This window comes from Macadamia integrifolia, unplaced genomic scaffold, assembly GCF_013358625.1.
Source record: "Macadamia integrifolia cultivar HAES 741 unplaced genomic scaffold, SCU_Mint_v3 scaffold538, whole genome shotgun sequence".
NCBI classification, from domain to species: domain Eukaryota; kingdom Viridiplantae; phylum Streptophyta; class Magnoliopsida; order Proteales; family Proteaceae; genus Macadamia; species Macadamia integrifolia.
Genome location: NW_024870479.1, coordinates 94,818 through 104,994, shown reverse-complemented (window position 1 = coordinate 104,994; position 10,177 = coordinate 94,818). Strand labels below are relative to the sequence as shown.

The 10,177-nt window shown below is 38.6% G+C and overlaps 1 protein-coding gene across 3 annotated transcripts; it reads left to right on the top strand.

Moving 5' to 3' along the window:
- The first annotated feature begins 2,124 nt into the window (after positions 1-2,124).
- Positions 2,125-7,570, top strand: LOC122069150 (60S ribosome subunit biogenesis protein NIP7 homolog). 3 transcript variants are annotated; one of them, XM_042633093.1, is made up of 3 exons: positions 2,209-2,277; positions 2,871-2,947; positions 6,776-7,570. In XM_042633093.1, the coding sequence occupies exon 3, from the start codon at positions 6,852-6,854 to the stop codon at positions 7,413-7,415; it is 564 nt and encodes a 187-aa protein (XP_042489027.1). In that variant the 5' UTR covers positions 2,209-2,277; positions 2,871-2,947; positions 6,776-6,851; the 3' UTR covers positions 7,416-7,570. The 3 variants fall into 3 exon arrangements, with proteins under 3 accessions (XP_042489026.1, XP_042489027.1, XP_042489028.1); XM_042633092.1 differs by lacking the exon at positions 2,871-2,947 and having other exon boundaries at positions 2,125-2,277; XM_042633094.1 differs by lacking the exons at positions 2,209-2,277; positions 2,871-2,947 and adding an exon at positions 2,326-2,456.
- Positions 7,571-10,177: the final 2,607 nt, after the last annotated feature.

Sequence of the window (10,177 nt, the reverse complement as noted above, 5' to 3'; positions counted from 1 at the left end):
AAACCTATCCAACAAGATGGCTATTGTATACTAATATATTATGTATGGGTTGGGTTGGGTCATCATCATCGCGATTTGATCCGGTTTAATCAAATTCAAATTGGTTTGGGTAGTAATATTTTCTCCCTCCAGATATGGGTCGTCCATGTAAGTGTTGCCAGGTATCGCATTTGGCAGGTAGCATTGCATGAGAATTGCAAGATGAAATATTGCAGAGGATTTAAATCCAAAAGTTGACTCTACTCATAGGTGAATGTTCTCTCTCTCTCTCTCTCTCTCTCTCTCTCCCCCTTTCAATATGCATACTCTACTGCTTCCCTCCCTCGCAAGGAGCCCTAACAAGGATGAGACGCTACCCCTCTCTCCGATGATTGTCACTCTCCTTGCTTCTCCATCTATTTCTTCTTCTTCGAAGCAGAACCACCAAAACCCCCACTCACTGTTTCCTGAGTTGTTGCAGAGTGAATACAAAGTGGATGTTTTATCCTTTCTGTTATCTCTCTCTCTCTTAAATCATTAGTGATGTGTCAATAAGTGCCACGAGCCCGGAAGGCAATGTTTCGACCACCACCTCATCCGAGTATCACCGAGCCCTAGCCTCGACCAAGGGGCGATGAGCCTTCACCGTGTCCTAACTTTGCCAAGCCCTTGCCTTGGTCGGAAAAGGCTGAACCATAGCCCGATTCCTGTCGCGCGCTCCTCGGCTCACCTAGGGTTCACATGGGTTCTTCAACCAACAACTCTTTACTAGGGAACCTTTTAGGAAAGACCGCTTCACTGAATGACATCTTGGAATCCCACTGTCTTAGGACTCTATCCGTAAGAACTTCATACAGGGAAGGACTCCTAGAGGGGAATATGCCACCAATATCGAAGATGCGACTAAAGTTCCCAGGTAGACTCCAACCCTTGAAAATTGGGGAATCTTTGGAATATTCCTCTCTCTCTCTTTGGACTCTATCAGTAAGAACTTCATACAGGGAATGACTCCTAGAGGGGAATATGCCACCAATAACGAAGATGTGACTAAAGTTCCCAGGCAGACTCCAACCCTTGAAAATCGAGGAATCTTTGGAATATTCCTCTCTCTCTTTGTGATGAGAGTCCAGAAGAGCAAGGAGACTGGACACCAACCGGAACACCCCCTATAAATAATAGAGGTAACCCCCCAGGAAAAAGGGGATCAATTTCAGGAATATGAGAATAGACTATGTAGTGAAATTCTGACTTGCTTGTCAGAGGGTTATCGCATCAGATCAATCTAGTGCTCCCCTTTAATTGATTTTCTCTGCAAGATCATAGGTTTATCAATGAACGATACCAAATGACCTAGCTAAGACCCAAAACACGAAAAGAAGGGTTGCCCACTACACCCTGCAGAATGGAAAACTGTATAAAAGGTCGATCTCTGGACCTCTGCTAAAGTGCTTGGGACCCTGATGGGTAGAGTAGGCCCCGCGGGAGGTACATGAAGGTATATGCGGTGCACACATGGGAGGGCGAGCCTTAGCTTATAAGGTATTGTGCCAAGGGTTTTACTAGCCTAGAATGCAGAAAGATGCAAGGAAGTTCGTCCAGCAGTGCCTCAAGTGCAAGAAACATGCGCCCATCCCGCATGTGCCAGTCACCGAACCATTCGCGATATGGACATCCTCAGCCAGTTTATGAAAGAAAGAGGAAGAGTGAAATTTTTTGTCATAACCATTGATTACTTCACTAAGTGGGTAGAGGCAAAACCCTTGGTCAACATAACAGAGGCATCTGTTGAAAAGTACTTCAGGGATGACATCATATATCGGTTTGGGATCCCAAAAGTTGTTATAACCAACAACGGAAAGCAGTTTGACAACCTAGCCTTCAAGAGGTTATGCGACCGATACCATATCAACTTCATAAAGACGTCAGTAGCACATCCACAATCCAACGGTCAGCTAGAAAAGGCAAATCAAACACTACTGGATGGTATAAAAATGAGGCTAGACCAGGCAAAAGGAATATGGGCAGAAGAACTGTTCAGTGTGTTATGGTCTTATAGGACCACGGCCAGAGCCCCAACGGGTGAAACCCCGTTCCAAGAGTTATGGTGCTCGGTAAATAAATCGGTCCAAAAAGTAATCCCAAGAGTGGGGATTGTTATTTCAATTTTAAGATGATATTTAGGAAAATAAAAAAGGAAAGTGTTCCCGATAAAACACCTCAAAGCCCTCCTTTCATAAACCCTCCCGTCTCTCACGCAGCTCTCGCAGCTCACTCACGTCGCTCACGCAGCTCTCATAGGTATGTGTCTCTCTCTCTCTCGCTCTCAGGGCTATGTTTAGGGAAGATTTCGAAAACCAGGGCGAGAGAGGGGACAGTTGCAGGAGTACCTTGGTGTGGATTCTAAGGGTGTTTCTGTGTTTTCTCTTTGTATGGTGGGGTTCAATCATTTGCATTTAACCCATATCATGTTTCTGGAGGTCAGATGGGAGGGGAGGAAGGAGAGGTTGTTGGGTTTTATCTATTTCAAGTTAATATAGATGTTTTTCTCTTTATGATTCTTCTCATGTGCATAAATTGAATGTTCTTCTGACCTGTGATTGCTTTCAAATAAATGTCCAAGAGACGCGGATCTTATTGGAATCTTTAGGCTTCTTTTTATAGGCATAATTTTAGTTGAAACCATCGCAGAAAGTGAGCTGTAACCATCTGCAATGGATGGTTGAATAAGTGGTGATGGAATTGTTCTGGGAAGGGAAGTAACTAGGTAATGGGTTAAATCTTTAGTGTGTATTAGGTGTGTGATTTCCTTCCTTTACAGCTTATACTTCATTCACTAACAACTCTTAGGAGGATTGCTGAATGCTCTAATACTAGTGATTTGTTCATCACAGCCAATTCGTAATGTTACCGAATCCAATCCGACCATACTACATTGCAGAATCGGGGAAGGGGCAAAGTAGAAAGAAAGGTTTGTTGAACTTTAGGCATTATTTGGCCTATGTGACTTCCTTTCCCTTTTCTACTATTTGAAAGCTGAGATAATTGACCCTTAAAGAGAGATTAGCTAGTGTATAAATACTGGACACCCTAATTTGATAGAGATGGAATTTAATCATTTCAAATAGTGAAGCCACAGAAGGAGTTGGGTGTGGGACCTCAGACTCAGAGAGGTGGGAGCGGAGTGTATGTAGTGTAGTGGTCATATTCTTGATAAAAATGATGGTGTCTTGGATCACTTTTACTCTTTGAAAGGAAAACCAGGACAGGAAAGTCATGTACAATTGATTTTAACAGCAGTAAATGGGTTAAGACTCATCCATTCAGGGTGAACCTGCAAACCAACTCCATAGCTTTACTACTAGTACTAAAGTTTTAGTTTTCTCATTCCTTTCAGTTGAATTCCAGGTCCCTTCATGTGCTGTTCATGTCTGGTTTGAAACTCACTTTAATGGAAAGTACTCAGTTTAGTTTATTCTGTTTAGACCAAAATTTTCAACATAGGAAAGAATTCTTTCTAACACCTTACCCACCCTAGGCTTCAGTTTGAATCATTTAATGAGTGATTGAGAAGAACCACTGAAATGCAATTTTATTTTCTAAATGTGCTTGAATTAGTTTATTTATTTGATGGATGGTGAACTCAATACAATTTATAACTCAATTTAACATTTCATTTACATATTCCTTTAAGTTGGGTTTAAAGGAGCCATTCTTGAAGTTTCTTTCTGCTGCTTCCAAAATAGATGTTGGTAAGGTTCCCTCCCTTTTGTGCGTTCTTTATTGTTAATCATGGATTTGGTGGGCTATGGAAGGATGTTCCCTTTGCTGAAATTGGCTGAGGCATCTGTGGCAAAGGAAGCATCTTTGTCCCTTGCATCCCATCAGTTTAATGAATTATCTTAGCCAATCTGTCCCCTGCATCCCATCAGCCATATGGTAAATCATAACAGTAATTGGTAGTATGGGAAAGCTTTCAGGCTTCTCTAGATAATGGACTTGTATTTTAGCTGCAGATTGGGTGTCCAAGGGCTAAGCAAATTTACTGTTAATATTCTTACTGTTCCATTACCTGCCCCATCACTGTTACTGTGTCTAGAAATTATGTGTTAATTTTGCTTCTTGTGGGATATATCTACAATCTGTTTTTTTTTTTTTCCTTAGAGAACATTTTATTGTTGGTTGTGCACTGTGTATATTAATCTTGCACATCTTATTGTTAAATATTAGGTTACTTTTTATAGTGGAAGAATCTCATGCCTTTGAATATTTTGGTCTTCTGCTGCTCTTTGTGAACTAAAAGATAAATTCTTGAATTTTTCTATTCATAAGAACTTTAATTGCCATAACCTTTCTTGTGGGATGTATTGTACTGATGTAATGTTAATATGTATTTACCCTTTACATATTAATAGTGGAAATCTTAAATTGTAGTTTGTAGTGCAGCAATAGTACAATGGCTAATAACCAGGTGGCTGCAAAACTGGACCCAGGCTGAGACTGATGAATTTGTTAAACTAATGATTGACGACGCTAAAAAGGGAAAAAGGCTCAAATATTTCCAACTAAAGTTCTTACCAGCATAGTTAGCAAATTCGGATTCCTGAATTATTTGGAACAGTTTGTTTTCTTAATTTAATAATTCGGTGAAAAAAGCAGACAAATAAATTTAGATTCAAGAATTATTTGGTTAACAAAACAATTTGCGCAAAAAAATCGGATATTATTTTTAATATTTGTAGTGCATAATTCACATCATCAATCAATTATCATATATTCATAATATACAAGTGATATAAAAAATTGGAATTACATTTGTTTCAATTATCACAAAGCATAATAAAAGGAACAGGTAAGGGAAAGGTTAATGGGGAATAGGCTAGCTGGAAGTCTGACCGTATTGTCAAGTCAAGAAAGTGATTAGTGATTTTATTTTTGTTAGGCAATTTCCCTTATTGATGGCTTTGCTGAAGGTGGTGGTTTTGTCTATCTTATGTTGATGTATCTAGCTTGCTTAGCCAGTTACCCTTGTATCTTTCTTTTTGTTTTTTCTTCTTTAATACAAATGACCTTTCAAAAAAAAAAAAAAAAAAAAAATCTATATCTACTATATTCTCATCTGGATAGAACATTTGAAAGATGGATGTTACAGGCCTGAATCCGAATTTGCTAACTATGCTGGTGAGAACTTTAGTTGGAAATATTTGAGCCTTTAATGTATACTGGGTCAAACATTGGAGGTTCTTGCTCTGAATCCCTTATTTATAGTAGCTTAAATCTGTATGTACACTCACATGCATCTGCCAATTTTTACTCTTTGTCCACTCTTGACCTGTGGATATTTTTCACTTTAACAGATCGACTTTCATGCTCTTGCTCTCACATTGTGCCTTAAACTATTGTAGTTGTGGTGGTTGTCTCATTTGATCACCTTATATTTGAAGTTGGCTAAATTGGAATCACTTTCTCCAAATATGCGTCGAATTTAAAGATATTGTTTCTATATTTATTATTGTTGCAGTGAACTCCTAACTACATTTTCTTTGCTTTATCCTGGAAAGAAAATATTCCTAGTATCACCACTATTTTGGATTCTGTATCTGAATTTGGAAGCCTACCTAGTTTCAGTGGTAGATAATTTATTTCTTTCTCTGGATCAAGGTCTGGGGGGATTGTTTTGATGAGGCCTACTGATCCCGAAGTTGCAGTACTTTTTCTAGCTAAACAAACAATAACTCTACTCCAAACATTAATATTGCTTCAATTATGGAAATAAATATCTATCCTTTTCTGTTGAGGCATTTGCAAAGAAGTTTGATCCCTTTTCATACCATTGATTGAGGGGACCCTCTCCCTGATCTTAGCACAATTGCACACACTCTTTCTGGTCTTGAGGACAGCCAAAACACAATTCAATATTCTTCTCTGCACTTAGTGGCAGCTCTGTACGTGATTCACCATGTTTGAACTCCTGGAATGTTGATATCCTTGTAGATTCAATTAAAAACTTGTGAGTTCCTAGTTTCAGTTTTTCAATGTTTTATTGATTTCTCTTTTTCCCTTGATTGCAGCAATTGGGATAATGACGGTCAAAATGTTTAGCCAAGCATGTCATTGGTTTTTATTTATGATGTTCTTTATCATCAGCTTCTGAGAACTAATTGGATCAGTGTTTTGGAAAATCTGGACCAGGAGGGGTTCTAATTTTCCAATGAGTAGGCATTCACTTTTTTCATATCTGTTTATTGAAATTCTTTACCTGAATGTTACGAGTGGATTTGTACCTCCAGATTGGCTGTCTGCCACTCTGAACTAGTGCTTTCCATGCCTTGCTCTTGAACAAGAGAATCCATGTAGTTCCCACCGGGGGGGGGGGGGGGAACAAACAAACAAAAGCAAACTTGCTTAGGTTTCTTAGCTCGTTTGAATGGAACATGCATGAGGAAAATGACCAGAATAGGCAACCTTCTTCTTCATCACAGACTGGCATCTGTCATCTGTGTGTCTCTGTCTGTATAGTTGATATATGAAAGAAATGTATTCTGCAACTGAAGTAAACATTTCCCTAAATTCAAAACTGAAATGGGCTGTTGCAACTAGAACATTAGTGTTTATGTTTGTGTGTTTAGACGATTATACAAAATATCTCGAACTCTTGGTTTTGTCTTGCAATTGACGATGTTGTTTATTTCCGGTGTTCTTTTGTTGTGCTTTGTTAGGGGTAAGTATGGTTTATTTTTCCTGCTACATCTTATGTTTTATATGCCTCATCAACTGCCATTTTCATTGGTAAAAACAGGGACTCTCCATTCTTCATTCTAAATCTTACGGGTTGACACCTTAAACCCTAGAGGGACGGGGAGAAAGAAAGAGAGATGAGGCCTTTGGATGAGAACGAAACCACCGCAGTATTCGAGAAGCTTTTCAAGTTCGTGGGTAACAACCTCAAGAACATAGTCGAAAACCCTTGCCACGATGGCCCTGAATCCAACCCAGGCCGTTACTGCTTCCGTCTCCAGAAGAATAAAGTCTACTACGTGAGTGAAGGTATAGTCAAGCGTGCCACCAACATTGGCCGCGAGAAGCTAGTCTCCCTCGGCACCTGCATAGGCAAATTCACCAAAGGAAGCAACTTTCACCTTACCACCCAGTCCCTCAATCTCTTGGCAGCTAATGCGAAGCATAAGGTTTGGTTGAAACCCACTTCAGAGATGTCGTTTTTGTATGGCAATCATGTGTTGAAAGGTGGGTTGGGTAGAATTACTGAGAACACATCGGCCGGTGATGGTGTTGTAGTGTTTTCTATGTCGGATGTGCCGTTGGGGTTTGGGATTGCCGCCAAGTCAACGCAGGATTGCAGGAAGTTGGATCCGAATGGTATTGTTGTGCTTCATCAGTCGGATATTGGTGAGTATTTGAGGATGGAGGATGATCTGTGAAGCCTTGTTGAGAGGGGCTTTTTTATGCTTCTATTAGTGAGTTGTTGTGAGTAGGCAATTTTGAAGTCTTGTGGAATCTCTCACTTTTTATTACTATAAATGAATTTGTGATATTTGCTTATTCGCATTAAATCGAATGGGTTCACCTTTGTTTTCGATTCTGTTTCGTCATGAATTGCTAACTCGAATGATAAACCATGAATTTGAGTAGGAGCAGAATTATTCCAGTTATTCAAACTCTAGATTCATTTATTTGAAGCTTACTTTGGTTCCCACACTATTTTCTGCTTATGTATGGTGTGTTGAGGTGCGAACTCTTGATATACCATGAATTTGATTAGGAGTGGAGTTATTCCAGTTATTCGAACTCTAGATTCATTTATAGACTGAATTGCAAGATCTTGGTCTTGCTCGATGGGTAGCTGAATAACCTTTTAAACAGCATCAAATCATGCAAAATGGACAAAGTTTGACTACCAGAATTAATTTGAAATAAGAGTGAAGGATTACTGCTCCGTCGTTGCTACTGAAACCTATCTATTCCCTGTGTTAGTGATCTTTACATATTTCTTTTGGCCTTACTCTTCCATCCTTGTCACAAGAGTGTTATTCAAATTTTCTCCCATGGATTATACTCATGGATCTCCACAAAAGCTAGTCTACATGAGCCCTTCTTATGAGAGACGATTTATTTTATATATATATATATATATATATATACTTATGATCTTTGATCTCTGTAATGCAGTGGCCCCTACCCCAACGTAGGAGCCAATGAGAATGTGTGGCGACATCCAACAAGGGTGGGATTTTTTATTTCACAACTCTTTTTTTTTTAATTTATTTTATTTTAATCATTTCAAAATCAGAAGACGAAACTACCAAATTTAACATGGAACCCAGAATCATGAGCTTTATATAGATCATATATTATAGCACATATCCCACTTCACAACAAATTCACATACACTCCAACCAGAACCACCTTAAATTATAAAAGGCACCAAGTGCCCTACTAAGTTCACAATTTCTAGACATCCTATCATTCTCCCCTTATTTACTGATAGAAACTAAAGCAATAAAATCCTAGAAAGAGACATCAAGGGCTCTATCCCATGGCATATTTCTGGGTCCAAGCCCAAGCAGTTGACTCATACTTGGCCCTATCAGTCTTGTGTACATGTGAGCAATCTCTGGCACCAAGGGATCATCAGGATTTGGGTCGGTAAGAAGTGAGCAGATTGATAGCAGCACCTATCAATCTGGACAGTCATAGTAGATGCCTGGAATGGTTGGGTTTCCGGTTTTAAGATAAAACAGTTAACTTGAAAGCTTTTTAGCCACGGGCTATTAGCCTTTTAACAAGTTCAGAATATAACAGCACGCAAGAAATTATAAGAGAGAGAAACAGGTAAAAAAGAGATTCTCTACATCCACGAATCCACCTGGAATGGAAAAAAAAACCTAAATAATAATAACCCACACTAATATGACCTTCCAGACCAGGCACTTTTACAATGTCTGAAATACCTCTTGTGACTAATAAAAACAGAATAATTGATGTTTCATACTACCTTAACTACCTCTGAGAAAACTAATTAGTGAGATTTTATGCATCTCTAAAATAACAACCCAACAAAGCCAACTACTTCAGTCACAGGAAGCAACAATGTGACAATTTTTAAGGGAAGGAGGGCACGATAAATGACCATTCAAAATCTTAGCTTTTACATAAAAAAAGATGGAGCTCCAAATCTTTCGAGGGGATGGGAGTTGTGAGGTCCATTTTCTATGATTTCTCTCCATCTAAATTTGGTTGATGGTTACACATAAGGCAAGCTTGGTTATGAGGTCCCAAATGGTCATTCTTTGAAATGTCATATCCATCCAGATCCACTCCCTTTGGAAAGGAAGGATTCTTCTGTCAGTCAACCAACATTTGGAAATAACTCTTTTGAAACTCTTATCATATTAAATAACATGTTTTTTACATTATACTCCTCATCAACATGGCAAATTCCAAATCAAAACTAAGTAAATAAAGAATGATGATGGCATTGCTCAAGGAAGAGATAAGTTTCATTATACATCAAAACTATCAATTCAATTAAGTATGTCTTTGATAATAATAGTAACAATAGCAATATAAATAACTTGAAAATTAACAAACTTCGTTCCATAATAAGTTAATAACCCTTTTATGACAACAAAAAATTATTGTTTTAGGATGTTCTAAATAAACATATTCACATTTAGCACTATTAACATATACATATTCTTCAACTCCAACAACAACAACAAACTAAGCCTTATCCCAACTTAATAGGGTTGGCTACATAGATCCCACAAAACAAAGTAGGAAAAAATGTGGTTTAAACAGAGAAAGGGGGAATCAAGAGATGCATGATTGAGAGGGGGGGGGGATTAGTAGAGAAGTGAAAATGAAAATTAACGAAAAGAACAAATGAGAGAGGAAAGAGGCATAACCCAGCAAGTCAGGAGACTATCCACTAAATGGGATCGGGAACATAGATCCTTGCTCTCTAATAAGTTTTATTTGAGGTCATACTTGGTATAAGACCCAAGCTATGCATATCATTTCTCACAACTTCTCCTATGGTCATTTTAGGCCTGCCTAGTTCTTTTAGCTCCATTAATCGGCATCATATCACTACTTCTTACTGGGGCGTCTATAGGCCTTTGTTGAACATGACAATACTATCTCAAATGACTTTCTCAGAGCTTGTCATTGATTGGGGTGA

Bases quoted from the DNA above. Each gene is read 5' to 3' on its own strand.
- LOC122069150 (XM_042633092.1), top strand. From the start codon at position 6,852: ATGAGGCCTTTGGATGAGAACGAAACCACCGCAGTATTCGAGAAGCTT.